This window comes from Nannobrachium achirus, assembly GCF_963921795.1.
Source record: "Nannobrachium achirus genome assembly, chromosome: 11".
In the NCBI taxonomy this organism is placed as follows: domain Eukaryota; kingdom Metazoa; phylum Chordata; class Actinopteri; order Myctophiformes; family Myctophidae; genus Nannobrachium; species Nannobrachium achirus.
In genome coordinates, this window is record NC_137820.1 from 59,116,667 (window position 1) to 59,142,722 (window position 26,056).

The 26,056-nt window shown below is 41.8% G+C and overlaps 1 protein-coding gene across 1 annotated transcript in view; it reads left to right on the plus strand.

Annotated features, from left to right (window-relative positions):
- Window positions 1-26,056, plus strand: part of zfpm1 (zinc finger protein, FOG family member 1) — a 130,790-nt gene that overhangs the window by 42,410 nt on the left and 62,324 nt on the right. Inside the window, exons 2-3 of the mRNA XM_080736424.1 lie at window positions 12,121-12,267; window positions 25,344-25,499. Of these exons, the coding sequence (XP_080592550.1) occupies window positions 12,121-12,267; window positions 25,344-25,499 (303 nt within the window). The remainder of the gene's footprint in view (window positions 1-12,120; window positions 12,268-25,343; window positions 25,500-26,056) is intronic.

The window sequence follows — 26,056 nt, forward strand, 5'->3', positions numbered from 1 at the left end:
TGAATGCTTTAACCAGTGAAAAATAGCAGACATACAAGCTCACAGAGTGCCGCGCTGCGAGCTTGTAGATCTGCTATTTTTGAAAAAAGTCGTGAAAATGTGTGCAAATCTTTGAACATAATGTATTTTCAAAGCGAACGTTTGTAACTCAAATTTTGCTTCTGGGTGGTCCCTGGAACTAGATATTTTGAGATGTGGGTCCGTGGCCAAATAAATATCATTTGGGGGGTCCTTCACATGAAAAGGTTTGAGAACCACTGACATAGTAGTCTCTCAAGAACAGACTAACTGAGCTCCAGTTGAAGTGAAAATAAGGACCTTTTTTTTGACGATGGCTGGCCAGATTGCTGACATAGAAACATAGGTTTTTCAAAAAACCTTAGAAGGATTCCAAAGACACTTATCGAATCGGGTCAAAATTCGAATTTTCAAAACTTTTCAAAAATAGCAGATCTACAAGCTCGCAGGGCGGCACTCGGTGCCGCGCTGTGAGCTTGTATACCTGCTATTTTTCAATAGTTAAAGCATAAAATAATGATACGCAATCATGTGTACCCGTTCTAACTTGGTTAAGGAGTTAATTTTCTCACCCCTATCTCTGATTAGTATAGTCAACCTAAAGCACTGTGAATTCTTTAAATTTTCTTCCTTGTTATCAAAAAGAGAGGGAAAAAAAAGGGGAATGGGGGATATTTAATCGTTTAAGTACTCATCCTGGGGAACTAGATTTCTCTCTCTCTCTCTCCCTCCCTCTATCTCTGTCTGTCTGTCTCTCTCTCTCTCTCTCTCTCTCTCTCTCTATCTCTGTCTGTCTCTCTCTCTCTCTCTCTCTCTCTCTCTCTCTCTCTCTCTCTCTCTCTCTCTCTCTCTCTCTCTCTCTCTCTCACCCACTCTCTCCCCTTTTTCCTTTTTTGCTCTTCCCAGCAATGTAAAGAAATCCCGCTGAAGCTGGCCCAGCTCAGTAATTCAGTTTTTTAAGCACGGAGGGAGGGAGGGTTGGGGGTGTGGGGGGGAGGGGGGGTATAGAGAGAGAGAGAGAGAGAGAGAGAGAGAGAGAGAGAGAGAGAGGGGGGAAAAAAAACGACTTGATGAAATTCCACTATCAGCTCCGAACCAATATGCAAAATATCTCGCTGGAAATCAAATAGCTATTATGTTTTCATTTCCACGTCGGCGTATTTGCTTAATGAAGAGGAGACAGATCAGACCGGCAGAGAGAGTCTGCAGGAGCCGATAACCGCCAACGGCTCCCAGCTATCCGCGCAGAGTGACGCTCCCAGTCACACTGCTTTTTTCACAGAAAGAGAGAGAGAGAGAGAGAGGGAGGGAGAGAGAGGGAGAGGGAGAGAGAGAGAGAGAGGGAGGGAGAGAGAGGGAGAGGGATGGAAGGGATGGATGAATGGAGTAAGAGAGGGAATGAGAGAGAGAGAGAGAGTAGCCAGTGATAGAGTAAGGAAAGGAAAGAGAGGGATATCGGAAGGGACAGAGGGGAATAAAGAGTGTGTTGTGGGGGGGGGGGGGGTGCTGAGAAGGGGAGGCGGAATGGAGAGATAATGATGGAGAGAGAGAGGGGAGAAAGAGAGAGTGGGCAAAAATATAAGGGAGAGAGAAATGAGGGATGATTTTAGAAAAGACGGGAAGTGGAGAAAGAGAGAGACTTTTTTTTATTTTTTTTATGTTTCTGAGAATTCTTCAGGAGCAGAGAACATATCGTCGTTGTCGGGTGGAAACCTTGTATGTCCAAAACCCTTTGTTTTGTATTTATCATTTTTAAAATGATTTAAACGGTGCGAGGCGTTTTGTGCTTGTAGATCGGCTGTTTTCACTCCTTTTTTGCGAAGGCCTTGTGCGATGAAGCAGTGCAAAAAGATTTACAAATTTGAAACTTGGAGATTCGAGGTTTATGCCCGACAGTGACGATATAGTATATCATGGTTATGGCGTATTGTTACCTTCACACCGGCACCATAGATGCATTTGTTTGACGTTTTGGTGTCCTGCTGTCATATCCACCCACAGGGACATGGGGTGGGCCCTCTTCTTCAAAATGCGTCGATGCCCTCTGCACATGAATATCATTGGCATATCGTCATATTGTAATCGCTCATTGTGGGCTCGCCTGGAAGGCGAGCACACGTATGTTATCTTCATTATTTATTTATAGCTATATGTGTATCTCCTCAAAACTTTGGCGCGCTTCATCTCTTAAACGCTTACACCTTTCAACACCATTCAAATTTTTATGTGTTCAGCTTACTGAGGACAAGTGTGCTTGTATTTTTGGTTTTGAAATGTTTTGTAGTATAAATATAAAAAAATAAAAATGTTTAACTTTAAGCACCCAATGCATTTCCAATGGGTCCCCAGAGTGGAGAGAAGGATAATAGACCCATGTTTATGTTAAGGCGCTGTGGCTGCAGTGTTCACACTTCAGATATGCTATCTATATCATTGCGTTCACACAGGTCTGCTCTCTGATTTGATCCAAATGTCTAAGCTGTGTGATGTATAAAACTATAGTTATAGTTAAAACTATAAATAAATGTCCCTCTCCACTCTACTGATTACACAGCTGTGATCAAGAATCAAGTCCGGGCGATGGGATGTAAATCCCATAGCCATATATCCTAGAGCCCGCAGGGACAGTCAGCCATATTAGTGGTTGTTGTTGGTTGTCAGGGAGATATCAAAACCAATGCATTTCCAAGTCAGATCCACAAACACAATAAAAGCCATGCTCCACTCCTCAGTCTGGAGTGGCCACATAGAAGAACGCCTTGGTTATAGACATAGTGGAGGACATATGTGATCTGGGATTGTTAGCCTACAGTATATGCACTCAATATACTCCACTACAGTTGGAGTCCATTTGACAGTTGCTGGTTCCCAAACACAGAATCAAAAATGTAGATCTAGAACACATATAATATGTACAGTACAGTAAGGTTCAGTAGAGTACAGTAAAAGTACAGTAAGGTTCAGTAGAGTACAGTAAAGTACAGTAAGGTACAGAAAGGTACAGTACAGAAAGGTACAGTAGAGTACAGTACAGTAAGGTACAGTAAAGTACAATACAGTACAGTAAGGTACAGTAGAGTACAGTAAAGTACAATAAAGTACAGTAAAGTAGAATAAAGTACAGTAAGGTACAGTGGAGTACAGTAAAGTACAGTAGAGTACAGTAAAGTACAGTATAGTAAGGTACAGTAGAGTACAGTACAGTAAGGTACAGTACGGTACAGTAGAGTACAGTATAGTATAGTACAGTAAGGTACAGTACAGTACAGTAAGGTACAGTAGAGTACAGTACAGTAAGGTACAGTAGAGTACAGTAAAGTACAGTAAGTTACAGTAGAATACAGTAAAGTACAGTAAGTTACAGTACAGTACAGTACAGTACAGTAAGGTGCAGTACAGTATAGTAAGGTACAGTACAATACTGTAAGGTACTGTACCTTACAGTACCTTAAAGTATCCTATTTGTTGGGTTGGAACCGAGCCCACACTGTTTCGAAGGAACAGTATTTCTAGTTATCATAAATATTCTAATCGCTCGTTGGTGCGATTTCGCTGATGGCTCTCTGACAGACATTTTTCTCTGCCGAGGAGGAGTTCTCTCTCTTCCGGGTGTTTGGCGAGCTGGAACATTCTTATCCGTCGCCTTCCATCTGCATATTATTTATTTCTGCTAGCTTTCTGTCTGCGTTGAGTTGGTGCTGTGTTTCTACTCTCACACTTCTTCCAGGCATGGCTGTGGCCTGTTGGAATCAAGATGCTCCTCTCTGTTCCAAAGCATTTCCCCCGGGCATTCTAGAGTTCTAGAATGCCAATGTTGTAGGAAAGCCTTATTTCTATACTTTGTTGCACGCCAGTCAGAGATCTACAAGCTCACAGTGTTGTGTAGTTTGTAGACGTGCTACTTTCAGGCCGCGACACTTATCGTACGACAGAATACAAATTAAGCATAACTGAGATAGTGTAGTCACAATGAGGGATCCGTCACGGCAGCAAGTAGGGATGGGACAATATGAACATTTCATATCACGATTATTGTGACCAAAGAAATCGCGATTTACGATAATATCGCGATAATCAAAATCCATTATCCTGGGGTGGAACATTACGCGGAGCTTGTAGATCGGCTATTTTTTGGCAAAGACATTTGATAGAGAGTGGGAAAAAAAGACTATCAAGACAAGTACATATATTGTGTAAAAGTGCCTTTTAACAATTCTAGAGGGTTTAAGTGGTACCGGATATGCAGCCTGGCAAATAAAAGGTGAATTGAACCCAGTGCATGATGGAGGACGATATGACGATAAATTAAATCTCTACAATATGATTATCATGAGTGTTTTTTATCACGATAAACGATAATATCGCTTATCGTCCCATCCCTATTCCCTAGCAGCAAGATGTCCCTTCAAATATTGGTCCAGGCAATAAGCTCACTTTGTTGGTCTGGCTTTGCCAGGCTTTGGTCTGATGTCAGCATGGTGAAGCATGTGTTGCAGGATATTTCATTTTTGGCAGAGCATTCTCACATGTTACTTTACACTGTGCCTCTATGTATGTGGATCGTCAGAATCTAGTACATGGAAATGCAGTTATTGGAAGTCATCACCACTCACGCTTTGAAGACCTAAACCATCCAAAAATGCAGTAATGTACAAAGACAGCAAAAGGGGACCCAGCTAATTGATCCTCTTCTGTATCATTAACATGCAATACATTTTGAACATGTGGATACTACATGGAAACGGCATGGTTCCAATAGGGATCTCGGACTTGATGTTGCCAGCCTGTGATGATATGATATGATATAGTACTTTATTGTCAGTTCACACTGAAATTTGTCTTGCGACACAGCAGCCATGTATGCGAAACATATACAAACATTTGACTCAAGGGAAAAAAAACAAGACAGGTTTACATACTTAAGGATAATACAGACAAGAGCAATGTCCACCGCTAAGCCTACCTTTGGCCAAACTCCTGATTAAGCCTTAGAGTCGACTGATGGACAAAGGACCTTTTTAGTCTGACCTTATTGTATTCTGGAACACCGTATCAGTTTGTCGTCTATGACAAATCTATGACGCATGACTCCACGTTTGGGCAAGGTTCCAGCCATTTACTTCCATTACAAGATTAAAAGGAACTCAAAAGATGCAATTGGATATCACACTTGCAAATGAATTTCGTCTTACCATTTGGAATTTTCCCCATTCAAGTCAAAGGGGGAAATTAATTCACAAATAAATTAATGGCCATATATGGAGATCTCTGTGTCAGTCCTTGACCCTTTTATGCCCATATACAGTATGGAGATCCTCTGATATCATCAATATCAAGCCCATATCTTGGAATGCCCATATATGGACATACTGTGTTAGTCTCATATGGTCTATGATGTCAAATATCTATGATGTCAGTCATCTCCATATTTAGGAAAAAGTTAAATTTTTAATTGAAGTCAATGGAGAAAAGTCATTCACGAATAAATGTATATAAATTAACCCATTTAGAACGGGTACACATTTTGTGTATCATTATTTTATGCTTTAACTATTGAAAAATAGCAGATATACAAGCTCACAGCGCGGCACCGAGTGCCGCGCTGCGAGCTCGTAGATCTGCTATTTTTGAAAAGTCGTGAACATTAGAATTTTGACCCGATTCTATAAGTGACTTTTGAATCCTTCTAATTCTAGGCCTAAATGGGTTAAACTACCTGTATGTAACATATCTCTTAGCAAAAGTGTGCGCCACCAAAAATGTGGGAGGAGTAGCGGGCAAAATAACTTAGGGGATGGAAGATGGATGGATGGAATAAAGTACTATAGTCTGGTTGCCCTCCTGCAGGCGCAACCAGACTAAGTATTTCAAAAAGTGTAAAACACATGTGAAATTAGTTGAGGAAATAAATGTTAATGCTGATCAGTTTTTGACATGTCTTTACTCCCCATTTTGGTACAGTGTCTGACGTCACCTTTCCTCTTTGGTTGGTCAAACAGGTTCATGTGGTATTTCTGGTGTCAGTACTAGTCCATCATCTGTGCATTAGGTGTGAGATCTGTGGGGTAATCAATAAGTCATACAGGGATTTCAGAGCAGTAAAATCAAATCCATAATTAGTCAGTAAGCTGTAGAATTTGTTAGGTGCACCGATCTTAAGGGGTGTATACTTTCTATGGCATACAGCTCATGAATATCAAAAGTCCATATTTCAAGACCACTCAAAAAAGGATTTATGATAGAGAAATGTCAACCTTCTGACGTCAGAGTAGCTTGAAGTCCAGTGGGAAGTTTCTGCAGTCAGTTATGATTTGGAGTTCTATGGCATCTGCTTTATTGACACAATATTCTAATTCTTTTAGATTAATCTGTATATATATTGCTGAACTGTGCTAGGGCCGGGTATTGCCTTCAACCTTGCGATACAGAGAGATATGGTAGCCTCTGTATCGATACAATTATCGGCAAGGAATACGATTATTGCCATATAGATGAATCGAACACACACACCCTACTAAGTGCCCCATGTTAAGTGACGCGAAGGTAAAATAGCACTCAATCATCGGTACTTCTCTTTACTCTGAATAATAAGTGGCTCCTCTCCAGTGCGTGACTCCATGTCAGGTAGCTTCCTTAACTCCCTCAAGAGCATATACCAAAGAGCCTCTCCTCTCCCTCTGTCCCCTCCCTTATTTTCTCTGTCTAAATATCCCCCTTTTAAGGATTTTCTTCTTCTCTCTCTCAAGTCTGATTGTCTGATAGAAGTGTGCTTTTCTCTGTCTCCCCTCTGTCTCTCTCCCCTCTCCTGTTTCTAAAGTAACGAGTTATTAGCATGAGAGCGGAGCAGCTTGCGTGCGTTTAATCAGTCATGTTGAGCATGCAGGTTTGATGTGTTGTCTCTGTGTTTAATCAGCATTGCTGCTTAGTGCAGGTTTGATGTGGACGGAGAGTTAATAAAACAGTATCTGTGGTGCCTTCATCAGCTCTGACACTTTGTTCTGCTCCTCTCCTCTCCTCTCCTCTCCTCTCCGTTGTTGAATACCTTGATATCGATATTACTCACGATGTTAGTAAAAACAATTGCATTATATAGTTTTTCCATGTTTTTCTGCTTTAGGTCCACTGCCTGCCTAACCCGACCAGATAATGAATAGGATATCCATGCATGCACACTGTACAGTACACATTAACACTTCGCCAGCCGAAATAGAATGGCTTGTTGGTAGATTAGCCGTGAAATTTCTATTATTATATTATGATCTGAACAGCATTCATTTTACAAGACCTTCAGCGCAATATCATGTAGTCTTCATCCCCCATAACCATCACGCGATCCCCGTTGTATTCTCACCACAGTCCCCCGCGAAATTCCTCAATCTGCATTGGCTTAGAGTGGCGGTTTCGGCTGAGGCATCTTCTCCCCGTGCGTTTCGCGTGTGCGATCCGTTCACGTAAATGTGGGCTCAAATAATCCAAGTATGACTCTATAGTCGATATGAACATTTTCGCTAGCTTAGCCCCCAGCACTCCAGCTATGCTAATGCTAACGTCTAAACAGAAAATGGATGGGAGCTGGGAAGCTATAGCAGGGAAAGGACCTGACGTCACTTCCGCTTCATGTCAGAGGAGCCATGCGATATCGATGGACGAGCGGTGACTAGGGAAGGTTAGACGATCGCCGATTTTCGGATAAAAATCATTTATTTCGTTTTTAATGACCCAGTACGGTAAATTACAGCCCGGCTGAGTCTCCTTGCTCAGATGTCCGGTATAAAACGGTTTTAATATAGGCATCTCCGTACGGCTGTCAAAGTGTAAATGCCTTATTTCCATTTTCCAACAACAGTTTTATTTAAATAACCACACCTGGTTACAGATGGACTGCTTTTTTGCATGTGCTACTTGCATGTATAGTGTGTTTGTTAATTAATTTGACACACAAACCAATACCTCATTTCAAGCCGTCTTCGTCGATATGTATACCTTGCATGTTGATACCTCTGGCTGTTTTTTCCTTTTTCTTCTTCATCCTGTTTGTCTTCTCAAGTTATATAGCTTTCTTTTAGCAGCACTGTCATTGATGGCAGATCAGATAGTTTTTACATTCTAATTTAAATTATTATAATTCGGGGGTAGAGATGCAGAGCTCAGCGGTGTCGCACCAAATTCTGGGCCCCTGGTTACAAGGATTCACTCACATTTTGTGAAAACAAAACACAGAGCGGCACCGAGTGCCGTGCTGCGAGCTTGTAGGTCTGCTATAAAAAAAATCAAGTCTATTTCAAATCATTCTAAGGTTTTTTTGAAAAATCTATGTTTCTATGTCAGTGGTGCTCAAACCTTTTCATGTGAAGGACCCCCAAAATGATTATGTATTTGGCCACGGACCCCCATCTCAAAATATTTAGTTCCAGGGACCCCCCCAGAAGCAAAATTTGAGTTACAAATGTTCGCTTAAAAAATACATATATTCAAAGATTTGCACACATTTTCACGACTTTTCCAAAATAGCCGCTGTGAGCTTGTATATCGGCTATTTTTCAATAGCTTAAGTATAAAATAATTAAGGCCCCTCCACCTTGGGCCCTAGTAACTCAGTCCCACTCCCCCCTTGTGACGCCCCTGGCCGAGCTAGGACAACTTTGAATGAATACCCTAGTTCAGCATACGATAGTGTCACACAAAAGCGTGTTGTGAGCTTGCAGATTGGCTATTGTCGTTATTTTAACATGTTTTTATTTTTTATTTTGTATAATGATAAAAAAGGACGAGTTTTGGACAGCGACTATACAGTATATACACACACACAGGGGGGAAAAATGCCTCATTGTTTGGTTCACGCCGTTGGATCATTCGATATGCCTGAGGCCTCATAAGGACATATATGTATAAATCTAGGCTATGTCTTCAATTATTTCCTCCATCTTTTGAATTAGTTCAGTCCAGTTTCCTCGTGGATATCTTCATGAGGGAGAGGAGGGAGCCTGCCTGGTACAATTAATCTGGCTGTAACTTTTTAAAAGGGCAAATGAAGTAGAATGTGCTGTAGTTATCACACAGCCCTGCTATCCTTTCTGTCAACTATCCTGGAAAGAGACCGAGGGAAGGCAGCCAGAGTCTTATTTCTCCTTGGATAAAAAGCGGGCAGAGAGAGAGAGAGGCTGGAGGAGCTGAAACTGTTTCCGCACCATTTGATGTCTGAAAGCAGTGATGCAGCGATTGATTCATTAACCCATTTAGGCCTGAACACATTATGACGCAATATTTTATGCTTTAAATATTAAACTAGACCAGGTCAACCTGGTTGTGCCAGACCCCCTGTCTGTCATCATCATTTATGACATCATGCCTTTTGTAGGCATGTCATCATCATGTCATCATCATATATACCCTTTATATAGAAAACCCGGACCGACATTTGCTTATGTAGGCCTACCCATTTCATGGGTCTGGCAAAAATAGCAGATATACAAGCTCACAGCGCGGCACCGAGTGCCGCGCTGCGAGCTTGTAGATCTGCTATTTTTGAAAAATCGTGAAAATTAGAATTTTGACCCGATTCTATAAGTGTCTTTTGAATCCTTCTAATATTTTTGGAAAAAACCTATGTTTCTATGTCAGCAATCTGGCCAGCCATCGTCAAAGAAAAGGTCCTTTTCACTTCACTGGAGCTCAGTTAGTCTGTTCTCGAGAGACTACTTTGTCAGTGGTTCTCATAATTTTTCATGTGAAGGACCCCCAAAATGATATTTATTTGGCCACGGACCCCCATCTCAAAATATCTAGTTCCAGGGACCACCCAGAAGCAAAGTTTGAGTTACAAACATTCGCTTTGAAAATACATATATTCAAAGATTTGCACACATTTTCACGACTTTTTCAAAAATAGCAGATCTACAAGCTCGCAGCGCGGCACTCGGTGCCGCGCTTTGAGCTTGTATATCTGCTATTTTTCACTGGTTAAAGCAGTCAATAATTCTAGGCCTAAATGGGTTAAACCAGAGCGGTAATGAGGAAAGAAATCATAATTCAAACTTACATTTTAAACACGAAATATAATTGGAATTTTATACAGAGAAGTCCCTTTGTACAATTATGATTAAAGGAAAATTAATTGTATGAAAATGTCCTCGTAGATACTGAAAATTAGATCTAGCAATGCTCAGGCGACACAGACCTAATTCTAAAAATATTGTGTACTGGATCGATCTTTTTTTTTTTTCTTTCTTCTCTGTACTATTTTTTTTTTATATTATTATTAAGGTCCAAATCTAGCTGTGTTAATTTTATCTGAAATTAGAGTGAACCATGCAGGCGTGGAAGTTGAAATTAGCCTAAAGATGTTTCATTTACAAAGAGAGAAACACTTTGTCAGCCAGCGATTGTTTCCAAGCATTATCTCTGCCTGCTTTTAATTGCTTTGGAAGTGAAATTAACAGAATTAGAAAAATTGCCTCTCCCTTTTTCTACAAGGTCTCTTTATTCACGGGTATTGTTGTGTGCTTTGTATAGATTATAGACGTCTTTGTTCTAGCATTGTAAATATATACGCCCCGAGTCACGGCTTTAGCACCGAAACAATCCCTCTCTATTCATCAAACTCTTCATGGAAATTAATTTACAACCTGTCTGGATTGAGGGAGAAATAGGCGTAAAATAAAATCCTTGTTTAGTCCCACAGTGTTAATTTCACTTTTGATTTAGTTGTTTAGAAATTACATGTCCTTCCCACCCTCCTTGACTTTCCGGTGGGTTAGTCTCATTATGTATATGTGGCTTGTTTTCTCTGGTGGCGATCGGTGGCATATTAACCATTTCTGTCTCACTCTAGTTGGCCCTAATCCTCTTAAAAGAAATAGTTACCCTGATTTGATAAGTCTATCACGGTATCCTCATGGGAGTCAGTCAGCTCTACGTCTTACAATGAACCATGTCATCCAATGCAAATGAACATAATAGATTTAGGCTTTTTGCAATTACGGAGGTTTCATATTGAAGGCGTGACTCTGAAATACAACTGTATTGAGATAAGGGAGGAAAGGCTATAAAAACTATACTTCTTGGTACATGTACTTATATTGTCTTTAACCTTACTGTACAACCGCATTTGAGTTTCTGATGCAATTATAATTGCTCTTATATTATTTATTATTGTTGGATTTAATTATAATGTCAGGACTATATATATATACAGTATATATATATACTGTATGTATTCAGTGCTTAACTTTTACTTAAAGACTAATTATGCATGTGTCTTGTAATTTTAACCAGTTTTAAAAAGTCATTAACTCACTCTAGGATTTAAAAATTATGTTATCTTCAAACGGGCTGAAATAGATCAAAAGTACTGTATAATTACTGTGGTCAGTAGGGATTATAAAACTGTAATTGATACGTATCAGCCCCGAGATAATCACTCCTTTAACTACAATTTTAGGTATATTGTAATTTGCCTTTTAAGTTCCCCTCTGGCTTTTTGCTATTAATCTTCCGGATTATACCATTCAGTGTATCAAATTGTTGAGACCAATTTTTGAATTAGTCAAACGGACAAACATTTATCACTCCTGTTTATGGTATTATGATTCTCCCCCTATAATAAGTACTGTAGCTTGTTGAACATTTTCAATATAATTCTTTTAACCATTTTTTTCTTCTCCAGTGCCCATTTACAACCAAGCTCTGGTTAGACTATTACATTTGAATCCTGCCTTTTGTCCAGGAACCCTAAAGCATTGTTTTGTGATATTGTTGATCCCTGTCAAAGAGAGTCATTTATTAGCAATTATGTATTTATTTCTCTTTGAATTGGAAATGATGCTGTAGTAACACACCCATACACACTCTTTCACATACCCATACACTCATATATATGTGTGTGTATATATATATATATATATATATATATATATATATATATATATATATATATATATATATATATATATTATTGTCTTTAAGAATTCTGGGCCAATTGTGTTTACCCATTAACAACCCAGACCTTTCATGTGAAGCTGTGATAAACAGGCTTAATTAATTAAATTGCACTGATGTAAATACGTTGTAACGTTCGTTCGTGTTCCTCCTTTCTTCCTGAAGGTTCCATTGGGGATCTAGACGGCGGGGAAGAAAACACAGCTGATGATCTAAGCCTATCGGGAGAGGAGGGCGGAGCCTCGGATCCAGAGGACTCGGCAGAATGCGACAGCTCCAGCCCGCCGTCGTTCACAACGCTGTACAACGAAGGTGAGCTGGAACAAGATGTTTATTCGGGTGGAAAAGCCTCTTAAAACCCATTTAGAACGGGTACACAGTATTGTGTATCATTATTTTATGCTTTAACCATTGAAACATAGCAGATATACAAGCTCACAGCGCGGCACTCGAGCTGTGAGCTTGTAGATCTGCTATTTTTGAAAAATCGATTCTATAAGTGTCTTTTGAATCCTTCTAAGGTTTTTTGAAAAACCTATGTTTCTATGTCAGCAATCTGGCCAGCCATCGTCAAAGAAAAGAAAAGGTCCTTTTCACTTAACTGGAGCTCAGTTAGTCTATTCTTGAGAGACTACTAGTTCTCAAACCTTTTCATGTGAAGGACCCCCAAACTGATATTTATTTGGCCACGGACCCCCATCTCAAAATATCTAGTTCCAGGGACCACCCAGAAGCAAAATTTGAGTTACAAACGTTCGCTTTGAAAATGCATATATTCAAAGATTTGCACACATTTTCACGACTTTTTCAAAAATAGCAGATCTACAAGCTTGTGAGCTCGTATGTCTGCTATTTTTCACTGGTTAAAACATTCAATAATTCTAGGCCTAAATGGGTTAAACAACAAGGATTTAGCTCCAAACTCACCCATTTTAAGAGAAACCTTCTGCGTGCACTTGCAAAATATACAACGGAATACAACTGATTATCTATCTTCAAACCCATGCATGCAACTTAGTGACATTCCAATTGAATACCATAATTAGCATTTGTTTCTCAAATATAGAACAATAAACTCCTAGATTACAGAATGTTTTGGGGATGAGCCCCTTCTTTGACATCCTGTGACCCTGAATCTCTCTCTCCTGAATGAAAACAGAAGATATCATTTTGTTTGCAAAGTGGTCCACCAGCCCATGTTTTCAAGATAAAGGCACATAAGTATCTATATTCATAACTCCCATGTTGTCAAGCTAAAGGCCCATAAACATCTGTATTCATAACTCCTGTTTTGTCAAGCTAAAGGCCCATAAACATCTGTATTCATAACTCCTGTTTTGTCAAGCTAAAGACACAGAAGCATCTGCATTCATAACTACCATTTTTTCAAGAAATAGAAACCTCTGTATTCTACATACTGTAGGCTAAATATACTAGCCAGTACACTGTAAAACAATCCAGTGCTTGAACACACACATGCAGCAACATATCATCACTGTCGGCAGAAACCTCGTATCTCCAAGTTTCAAATTTGTACTTTTTTTTCGTGAAGGCCGTCAAACTAAAGTAGTGAAAACATCAGATCTACAAGCACTCAACGCCTTGCACCGCGAGGCGTTGTGTGCTTGTAGATCGGCTGTTTTCACTAGTTTAAATCATTTTAAAAATGATAAATACAAAACAAACGGTTTTGGACATACAAGGTTTCCACCCGACAACGACGATATATTGTAAAACTACAAAGACCACACTCTCTCTCTCTCTCTCTCTCTCTCTCTCTCTCTGTCAGTCTCTTTCTCTCTCTCTCTCTCTCTCTCTCTCTCTCTCTCTCTCTCTGACAATCTACTCTTGCTCTCTTTATAAGTTCCAAGTGAATGCGAGCCAAATTGTCCGACATCTCATGTATCCCCTCAGTGCCCATTCAGGCTTGTCTTTTCCTCCTAAGAGGGGAGAGGCCCTGGGTTTAACTCTGCAACGAAGGCAGTGGTGTAAAGTAACTACAAAAGTACATTTACTTAAGTACTATACTAAAGTAACATTTTTTAGGTATTTCCCATTTCCAATACTTTTACTTCTACTCCACCACACATCAGATCCAAATATTGTACTTTTACTTCACTACATTTATTTAGATTAACATTAACCAATTCCAAGCCCTATATACGCTTCGGCCAGATCTGCTATTTTCAAAGGATTTTTTTTTTCTATTTCAAAACTTGAAATGGGACATTCTGCATAATAAGTGCTTATACTTTTGGTACTTTAAGTACATTTTGATAACAAAAGTAAAATGTACTTTTACTTGTAACAGAGTATTTTTACATTGCAGTATTCATACTTTCACACAAACCATTTGAGTACTTTTTTCCACCACTGCCCCTAAGGCCACAACAAGTCTCTGTTGTACAACGTCTTGGCAGGTGTGTTTGTTTTAGCTAAACCCTCGGGCAACATTTCCCCTGGATAATGTCAGTTCTCTGGAAGTACACAATATGTGAAACCCTCACCTTAAGGTCAACATAAGTAGCAGTTTAACAAAAAATCGAACCTCTGTTCGAAGTGGAGCTGTGTGTGTGTGTGTGTGTGTGTGTGTGTGTGTGTGTGTGTGTGTGTGTGTGTGTGTGTGTGTGTGTGTGTGTGTGTGTGTGTGTGTGTGTGTGTGTGTGTGTGTGTGTGTGTGTGTGTGTGTGTGTGTGTGTGTATTGCAGTTGATGCTCAGGGCAGGCTAGACTCAACAGCACCTCTCTGGTCACCCAGGATCATGTGTACCGATTTTTGTGACATTTGAAGAAAATATGTAGGAAAAGGAGCAAAAAGTGTGTTTTGGAGAAAATTCAAGATGGCGGAAAATCTATCCTGGCGCAAATGGCCTATATGGGGAGATGCGTCTTGACCCAAGGAATCCAGGGAAAAAGAATTTTAATTTTCCGATCTACGGTTCAAGAGTTACGGGGCAAAACGTAAAGTGGGCCGTTATAGCGCCACCATGAGGCCGAGTGATGTAATTATTTTTCGATTCATTCTTAAAATCATTATGAATCTCCTCTCCGAGGTTTCAAACTGTAGCTCCTATGGTTTACGAGAGAAAAATACTTGAAAGTGATTTCTTGCATTGTCCCATTATAAGTCAATGGGGACAATTAAGCGTTGTTTTTTGCCGATTACGTCGGCATGGTAAGGCGGATCGGAACGAAAGGTAATAGAACACCATTCCCGGCCGAGCCGCACATTTTGATGTATATATTGCGCGAGTGGCGTAAATGGTGCGGCACTAGTTGCGCGCCGAAGTTTAGGCTACATACAGACACGGACGGAGACAGACAGACCCACACACACGGCCACGTATAGGAAGCTTGTGTTCCACACAGCTCCAAAAAACTCTACCGGGAAGCAGGGGCGTCACACCAAATTCTGGGCCCTGGGTACAAGGATTCACTGCGGGCCCCCCATGAATGTTAACTATTGAAAAATAGCAGATAGCTGCGAGCTTGTAGATCTGCTATTTTTGAAGAAATTGTGAAAATGTGTGCAAGAAACTTATGTTTCTATGTCAGTGGTGCTCAAACGTTTTCATGTGAAGGACCCCCAAGATGATATGTATTTGGCCACAGCTAGACCCCATCTCAAAACATATAGTTCCAGGGACCCCTCCCCGGAAGCAAATTTTGAGTTACAAATGTTCGCTTAAAAAACACATATTCAAAGATTTGCGCACATTTTTACGACTTTTCAAAAATAGTAGATCTACAAGCTCGCAGCTGTGAGCTTGTATATCTGCTATTTTTCAATAGCTAAAGTTACTATAGGGCCCCTCCACCTTGGGCCCCAGTAACTCAGTCCCACTTTCCTACCCCTTGTGACGCCCCTGCAGGGAAGGGTCGTTCAGTAGAAACCAGCTGATAGGCTGGGATCCAGCTTTTGGGTTCTGTTGCATGACGAGGCTGTTCCATGTTCCAAGTGAAAGTGAAAGTTTACATTCCAAAATTTAATCTATCCATAGACATTTTGGCATTTAGCAGATTCTCTTAATCAAAGTGACTCCCAAAATTGCTAAATTGGAGTAATTGCCCCTGACCATTACCCAATCAAACAGCTGTGGGCAAGTGGTTATTATAGGATTGGAGTACTATGGAAACAAAGATATCATCACTGTCGGGCAGAAACCTTGTATCTCCAAGTTTCAAATTAGTAAAGAACTGCTTCATCACACAAGGCCGTCGCACAAAAGTATTGAAAACAGCTGATCTACAAGCACACAACACCTCGCGGTGCGAGGCGTTGTGTGCTTGTAGATCGGCTGTTTTCACTAGTTTAAGTCATTTAAAAAATGATAAATACAAAACAAACAGTTTTGGACATACAAGGTTTCCACCCGACAACGACGATATGCTACAACAGTAATTTAGGTCATCAAGTAAATAACACTGCTAGTATCTAAACTATATAATTGAAGAAAAGAAAAGAAAGTGCAGGTGTAAAGACAATAGGTGACCATGCTTGTAAAACAAGGTTATACTACAGTCTATTAACACAGATTACACCATAGTCTAAATTGTTAAATATAAAATGCATAAGATTGCTCATAGCAATCTGGCTAAAACTAATGTTAAATTGTGTGTTAAAATTATGTTTGAAATCTTTCCATTACTACCTTGAATTGGATGCTATTGTCTGAGAATTATATATTTGGGTATTAGTGCTGCTGAGAATGCGTGTGCGGGTTGTAAACCTGATGAGTTGTGTACATTTATTGGATATATGTGCATCGAATGACGGGCGTTATTTAATGACCTATTGCTCGATTTTATTTCCTGATTTCCTGGTTGGTTCCTGGAATTCTTTTCTCTTAAATTGTCACCTATAGATCAACACTACCGACAAGACCAAGATTGAGTTTTCACGTCATTACTGTCACCATAATCTTTCAAACGTACACCTATAGTAGACACTATATGATTATGATTATGTGGATGTAGCTTCCCCACATGTAGAACTCATATCTCTGTGTCTAAAGCTTCCCCCCCCCCCTTCAATCTTGGCTTCACTGAATCTGCCCCCTCTTATCCTGAGCTTCTCCTCGTTCTGTGCGATAGTGGAGTGTTCAGTCATATTCTTTTGAGTTATTCAAGATTTCACTACCTTCTTTTTTTAATCTAAAAAATTCCTGCTCTTGTGAAATTTGGGGCTGGAGTGATAAGCGTCTGTTGGGTTGGCTTGGTTAGATAAACCCATGGAAATTCTGTCAGGTGTTAATCGAGACTAGATTAGAGATTACCCTGGTGTGTGTGTGTTTGTGCGTGCGCGCGTGTGCGTGCGTGCGTGCGTGCGAGTGAGTGAGTAAAGATGGCAGTTCTGTGAGACAGTGTGATTGTGTGTGTTTGTATGTTGATTGCAATTCAAAGATAAACAGACGTGGCAAATGTTACGTCTCGCTCTCTTCTCTCTCTCTTTGTCTCCTTAACTCACCTCACAACAGCAGAATAAAAGCCAATCATGCTGTTGATTTACTTATTTCTCTCTCTCTCTCTCTCTCTCTCTCTCTCTCTCTCTCTCTCTCTCTCTCTCTCTCTCGCCTCACCCTTGTCCTCTCTTTTCCGGGGTTCCTCGGTTGCCCGGCGCTGCCATTATCAGTTCCCTGTAAATCAGCCGTGTTTGACGAACCTGCTCTTTCAACCTGGGATCAATACGAGGTCTTTATCTGGCCAGCGCTGGCTAATAAAGGCAGGGCCTTCTTATCCACCATCTGGGAGAGAGAGAGTGTTACTGTGTGTGTGTGTGTGTGTGTGCGTGTGAGGGAGAGAGAAAGAGAGAGAGAGAGAAAAACATGGGTGATAACCACCCCGATAACTTTAGGAGAGGGAAAAAAAAAAACACATTCTACCAGTAACAGGACCAAGCACTCTGTTCTCCTCCCTATAAACCTCTACCACACACACCTCCTCCCCCAATGCGATAGAGAGAGCAAATATATTAGTTCACACACTGATACAATAGGTTGACACACAGATAGACAGAGAGAGAGGGAGGGAGGGAGGGAGAGAAAATGGAACACAGAACACAGGTTTACCATTAAACCGGGTTGGATTGGCATTTGTTTCAATAAGTCTTTCTGCATAGTGGTTTGTCACTTGGCTTCCTCCACATTTCTCATTCTTTTCATAACTGATCTACAGTTATGGTTTGTCATCACAGGCTTAAAATAAAGTATGTTCCTTTTTGGAGCTGTGTGAAGCACAGGCTCCCTATACGTGGCTGTGTGGGTCTGTGTGTCTGTGTGTCTGTGTGTGTGTATGTAGCCTGAACTTCCTAAACTTCGGCACGCCACTAGTCCCACAGTTTTGCCACCACACACTCGCGCCATATGTAAAATCGACCGGCTTACTCGGGAATCGTGGGCTATTACTTTTCTAAGAGAAAGGTTCTATAGTTTAATTGATATTAATTTATTAGTGAATTAATTTTCCCCATTGACTTATAATGGGAATCGCAAAAACTCACATTCAATTATTTGTCTCTCGCAAACCATAGGGGCTAGAGTTTCAAGACTTGGAGAGGAGGTTCATAATGATTTCAAGGATTAAATGAAAAATAATTGTGTCATTTGGCCGCATGGTGGCGCCATAACACCCCACTTTACGTTTTGGCCTGTAACTCTTGAACCGTAGGTCGGAAAATTAAAAATATTTTTTCCCTGGATTCCTTGGGCCATGACGCATCTCCCCATATACGCCCATTTGCGCCATGATAGATTGTCCGCCATCTTGAATTTTCTCCAAAACACACTTTTTGCTCCTTTTCCTACATATTTTCTTCAAATGTCACAAAAATCGGTACACATGATCCACACACACACACACACACACACACACACACACACACACACACACACACACACACACACACACACACAGCTCCACTTCACACGGGTGTGATTTTTTCCTTTGAGTACCTGAGACGAATAACAGTCCAAGTCCATTTTTTTTTTTTTATTGATTTACCACACTGTAAACCACATTTAGTTCATCATTTCCTGATGAACTCATATCTGTCAACGTATGGCGGAACATGGACAATGTTAGACTTGGTGACTGTGTCGCTTACTGGCTGAACTGGTGTCGACGTAACAAACCCAGAAATTGCATTATGGATCCTTTGGGGGTTTGCAATGAAATCCATCTTTGCTTCATGCTTAGGAGAAACGCTATTTCATCTTTGGGTGGGTGGGTGGATGGGTGGTCGGACCACAAAGTCTGCCCTGCTTGCTCTCAGTCAGCAAGCGTGTGGCTGTGTCCTGGCGCGTGTCAGCGAGGCGCTGTAATGGTTCGCGGCACCAACAGGAGACACCCAATTGGAGCGGAGGACGGTCCTTAATCGCTCCCAAGCTGTTCTGGCGCATTTTAAAACTACTTTTTAACGGTCAGTCACCATTAACCGTTAGTGTTTACCGGTAACCTATTTGGTTATCCCTACTACTGTGATTCTGAATCCCTGATTGGCCTACGGGCTTAAACAAACACATCTACCTACCTACATACATACCTACCGTACATACGCAGCGGAACGTAGTACTTGCACGCTCTGCTGGCGCAAGTAATAATAATAACACTAATAATAAAATACAACCATCTCAGCCACCAAGTTAGTGGACCGCAGTTGACAGTCCGTAGGGGGAACGATGCAGAAATAAAGGGAGGGGAGGGGAAGCTAAAAAACCTACGGAGGGCTGTGGAAGTTAGGAGTCGAGATTGTTGGGTGACTTTGCCCTGCAGGTGTGACAGGGGAAGTTTTGCTTATCAGATTGATGGAGACTGTCTCACCAGGGAGGGAGGGGAGGGGAGGGAGGAGGGAGGAGGGGTGGTGGCAGAAAAGTGTCTGTCTACTCCTCCCGATACCTGCCTCCCTGTCTGAGATGATATGGGAGATAATATTGATAATATTAAACGCAATAACTGTGTCTCCACCTTCCCTCCCGCGCCTCAGCCCCTGCAGGATAAAATCAATGTGCCATTCAATGTGATTTATAGCTGAAAATAATGGCACTGTTTAGGCAGGGAGGGGCGTGTGTGTGTGTGTGTGTGTGTGTGTGTGTGTGTGTGTGTGTGTGTGTGTGTGTGTGTGTGTGTGTGTGTGTGTGTGTGTGTGTGTGTGTGTGTGTGTGTGTGTGTGTGTGTGTGTGTGTGTGTGTGTGTGTGTGTGTGTGTGTGCGTGCGCACACGCACTTGTGTGCTCTGTGTGCCTACAGTATGTTACTGTGTACCTTTTTGTGCTGTCAGTTTGTGTGTGTTGCTGTGTACCCTTTGAGCTGTGTGTGTTTGTGTGCGCGCGCATGTGTGTGTGTGTGTGTGTGAGAGAGAGAGAGAGGTTGATAGGTAGATGTGATGTAAAGATGGATGGCGTGTGCACAATTGTGTCAGTTTCTGTGTGTGCGCGCACATGTGCACTCAGTGTGTTGATTTATTTGACGATGCAGATCCCATCTCTCAACTGTTACATTAATAACAGGCGAGTGTGAGGGCGTCACGTGGTGCTGCTGCTGGGACGTTTATGGCTGGTATTGATCGGGGCGTTATCGCTGTTTATCGAAGCGGGAATGCAAGGGTAAACACGGCCTTTGTGCACACAGCTGAGGTGTTATCGGGGAGGTGGGGTGATGATTGGGCGGGATTTGGGGATGGGGAGAGCGAGAGAGAGAGAGAGAGAGAGAGAGAGATGGCGAGAGGAGGAAGTAAAGCAGAGAGAGAAGTTGGTAGGTGGAGGGAATTGATTGGTGCTTTGTTCCCAAGTGCTATTGTGGGAGGCCTTGGAACAAGTATTGTAGGAAAGTGACTAGAATAGAGAGAAAAGAGAGGTTTGAAAGGAAGTGATGTAACTGGTGGGAGAACAACTACTGTATATGGGGAGTAGAGGGGGAAGAAATGCCTATGATTTATCAAACATACAGTATGCCAGTTTGTGGACACTTTTATCCAAAGGGCCTTAGCATGCAATGAATGCATCCATTGTTAGCATAGATGGTACCCGTGGGAATGGAAGAAGGCCTAACCCCAACACAGGTTTTTTGTGTGCCGTGCTCTACAGTGACTGTACAACAACCACCAACCCTGCCAGTGCTGCTAGGGGTCATGTTCTAACCACACGTTGTTGTTGTTCAGCTTATAGAAAATATCTGATCTTCAAGCTCACCCGGCTTTGCGTCACCGCGGCGCTCGGCATACGCTGTCGTTCCGTCACTGCTCGCCTGTCAAGCAATTCTTTTGTTTGTTTCCCTGGATTCCCTGCGGTTGTGACGCGTTTAGTGTGGACAGAAAAAGATAGATAGATAGTTAGATGGATAGATAGATACCTTTATTATCCCAAGGGGGGAAATCAGTTGCCCAGAGGCAGCACAGCAGCATAAGGTTATTTACAAAGTTACAGAGAAGTATGAAAAAGATAAAAGAATAACAAGAACAGAGTACAGTAAAGAGCAAGGTACATCAAGAAAAATAACAAATACAATATATATATACATAAAGTGTCCTCAAGCACAACTATCATATACTGTAGTACAGTGTCCAAATCAAAGTGACCATAACAGTCAATGCTAGTTAGTGCAACAAGTATCTCACCGTCATGTCAAACACAAGCAAGAATACTCAAAAACTACTAACACAACCTAATAGTGCATTGTCCAAAGGTCAATGCGAAAAAACAACTAGAAAACGAAAAGAAACAAAAAGGCGGTCCAAGTATGGTTGTAACACTAGTCTGTTTTTACTGAGAATAAAGGGCTTAGGTGGTTAAAGAGATGGTGAACCCAGAAATATACTCTTTTTCTATTGACTAGACTACTCGCCCCATGGAGACTTGGATTCATGGATGTTTCTTTGTATTTGTCGCATTCCTACGCCAATAATTTGATGATCAGCAGTGGTTCCCTTTGTTCCCTATGGAGACACAAAGAGTCTCCTCAAATTATTGGCTTAGGAATGTGACAAAAATTTTAAAATATCCATGAATTCAAGTCCATGGGGAGAGTAATCGATAGGAAAGGGTAATTTGGGGGGTGAACTATCCCTTTAAAGAGGCGGTGCCATGATTTTTTCCCACCCCTAAACATGATGATCAGGTATTATTATGATTATAATAGGAGGAAGATCTTTTCCAAAAAAGTGTACTGAAAGTGTTATATTTTTATGTGGCCACAGCCACCAGTTCATGTATGCCTGGTTTGCAGGTGGGTGGTGACCTAGCTGAAGTTTATGGTAAAAGGGGGAGGGGTTGATTATATGATGTCATTTACTCAGTGTTTTTCAGTTGCGTGTATCAAAACAGCATCCCGGTATCGGCAGTGGAAGCTTGTGATTGGCTGAACCGGAGGTAGGGAGCGCTCCGTTGTGTTCCCCTGGACCGCGCGGAGGTGACAAAATTCGGGGGGCTGAAGATTTACTATTCTGTCCATAGCGGCACATAAGTCGGTAACGGCTCTGAGTCGGCTCATGCGACCGTCGCAACGCTCGACTATGCGATGTTTCATAACATATGGAATCATAAACATTCTATATTTATAAGGTCAAGTATTAGGCCTATACTTAATAATTGGGACTAATTAAGAACCATTATCATAGTTATAATAGGCCTACATTTACAGTAGTTTAGGCATTTTGGTTTGATAAGGTTGTTGGCAGAACAATTTGTCCTTGTTTGTTATTTGACTATTTTTACTTTAATTATAATTAAAGACACTTCATAGTGAATTAGTGATTATAATAAATAGCCTATGTCATGATTGCTAGATCAGATTGTGTTTATAATATAACGCCGGCGTGCCTCCGTCATCTCCACCGAAAACAAGCGCTCCCCCCTTGTTCCATTGTCGAAACCGGGATGCTGTTTTGATTCACGCTTTTCAGTTGGGCTTTCAGCTTTCAGGGAGTAACCAACAATACACAGGGAAGGCAAATTTGCACATTATAACCCCACCCTGACGCACCCCGTGTTTTATTAGAGTAATGTTAACTTCATAGACACATACAAAACAGAAATTAGTACAAAACTATGGCACCACCTCTTTAAAACAACAGGATAATAAGGGCTAATGCTATGTAGGCTTGAACCCTAATTCTTGTAACCCAGTTACATGTTGTCAGCAAGTCCCCAACCCTTGGCCAGATTATGATGTAAGGTTAACTGCAGGACATGACAGAGATCTTCAGTTAAGATAGAGTTCCTGTGATGTAACTATTAATCTGATCGCAGTTATCATTAGTCACACTAATAGACGGACTCATCAGCATGATGAACTGGGTGATACCGGGCCGGCCACAGAGACAAAGTTCACAGTCCACGCACGCACACACAGATCCTACAGATCCACACACACACACACAATTGACACACATTCTCGTTCATTTATGCCCACACACGGGCGGGCACACTACGATACGTGTTCACGGACACACCTGCAGCACACACACGCACCCGCACACAATTCATAGACACACGCAGACACACAAATGTAACAAATAACGCACAAGTCCACCCCCACACACACAGATCTCTTTGATCAGGCAGCAGGAGGCTCTGTAATCATCCTGATCAATGCACAGTGATATCGATGCCACTGATTAGAGGAGAACACAGCCTGGCTCTGTCTTTGTTGAAGGTGACAGGAGTAGATGAGAGGAGAACGAGATGCAAAGATAAGGACAGAGACACAGACACAGACAAAGAGAGAGAGACACACACACACACACACACACACACACACACACACACACACACACACACACACACACACACACACACACACACACACACACTGGGGTGTCGTGCCAAATTCTGTGCCCTGGGCCCAAGGATTCACTCACATGTTGCGCTTTAACTATTGAAAAAATAGCAGATATACAAGCGGTGCCGCGCTGCAAGCTTGTAGATCTGCTATTTTTGGAAAAATCTTGAAAATGTGTGCAAGTCTTTGAATATTTCATAGGTTTTTGAAAAACCTATGCTTCTATGTTAGTGGTGCTCAAACATTTTCATGTGAAAGACCATCACAATTATATGTATTTGGCCACAGACCCCCATCTCAAAATATTTAGTTCCAGGGACCCCCCTGAAGCAAAATTTTAGTTACAAATGTTCGCTTAAAAAATAGATATATTCAAAGATTTGCACACAACTTTTCAAAAAAAGGAGATCTACAAGCTCGCAGCGCGGCACTCGGTGCCGCGCTGTGAGCTTGTATATCTGCTATTTTTCAATAGCTAAAGTATAAAATAATTAAGGCCCCCTCCACCTTGGGCCCTAGTAACTCAGTCCCACTTTCCCCCCCCTTGTGACGCCCCTGCACACACACACACACACACACACACGCACACACACACACACACACACACACACACACACACACACACACACACACACACACACACACACACACACACACACACACACACACGGATCAACGGACCCACAGAGGACCAGGTGTCGATTGAAGGAGAGCGAGCGAATAAGACAGACGGATGGACCAAAAGGAGGGAGGGACAACACAAAGAGGGAGTTAGGAGGACATTGTTTCTGACGAGTCTTTCTTCTCCAGCGTTGCAGTGAGAATCAAAGGGTCCATCTCTGCTTGGGGAGGTGTTGTGTTACACAGCCCAGGGAGCGCCGTCACCACAGTCTTTGATCAACAGACGGGAACGGCCACTGCCCAGACGCACGCGCACACGCCACGCGCACACGCCACGCACGCACATACGCAAACATTAACCCACGTGTTCGCACAGCATGCACACGTGTGCGCACACTACTGGGACGATATGAAAATATCATGTCATGGTGATTATTGTGACCAAAAAATTGAGATTTTACGATATTATTGCCATAATCAAAACACCCCCAAAATCCATTATCCTGGGGCGGAACATTAGCCAAAGAATAGCAGATCTACAAGTTCACAACCCGTCACAACGTGTAAAAAAAAAAAAAGAAGACTGTATCAGGTACCGGAAACGAGTCACCGGTGAATACCTTCTATGCTAGTGGCCATCATGCCAACGTGTTTAGTCATCACAGCTTATTGCAGTGGTTCTTCATTTCAGACTGCGACCCCCAAAATAATCATATTTTAACTGGGGACCCCCCACCCTACTAGCACTAAGAGTTGAGCCACACGGTTCTATTGTGAGCATGTAGACCATTTGGCCAATGTTTAATTTGTATTAAAAAGTCCTTAAAATGTCACTTTAGAAACGTTCAGCTACCCTCTATACACTCAAACTTTATGTTGGCTTGTTTACTGTTGAGTGAGAAAACAACGTTGCACATTAAGTTAATCATCTGGGGACACCCCAAAATGACCACAGGTTGAGGTACCACTGGCTTATTGCTTCTCCCTGTCTGTGCAGAGCCACGCACACAGGACGGAGACCCCCCGGGGGGCTCGGACGCTGAAGAGGAGGAGGAGGAGGAGGAAGAGGACGGGCCCAGGCTCAGCGCTGAGAAGGAGGAGGAGGAGCGGCTGGAGCAAGAGGAGGAGGAGCTTCCACACTGGAGAGGTCCAGGTGAGTCCTCTTCACCCCTGCTTCCCAAACACTGGGACCCAAACATGCAAAGATTGTTCTACATTTCATTAATGAATAACAATAAAAATCTGAAGAAATTCCATAAATTAGAAAACAAAAGTTTAAGAAGTGGTGAAAATAGTAGATCTACATGTGTGGCTGGTTCTAGAGACAGGGAATCTCCATGTATGGGCATAAAAGGGATTGTATGTGTGATGTCAGATGTCATAGACGTCATAGGACTTTCACATAACGAATAACTGAGTAAGCATGTTTGGGCTCTCACAGCATATCTCCATATACAGTACATGGATCTCCAGATATGGGTACCAGGGGTCTCCATATATGGGTAACTGGTCATCATACATCACTGGCCAGACGGCCAAGACATGGCGCGACCTCGGTCGCATGTCGCCCTAATTTCTGTTTCGGGTCTTGAGCTAAAACGTTTGGGAACCGCTACTCTTCACCATGCCAAACAATCCAAAAAAAAGACAGACATTTGTCATTTTCTGGTCTGTTGAAAAGTGCAGTCACTACTCACTAGGTATTCTAAG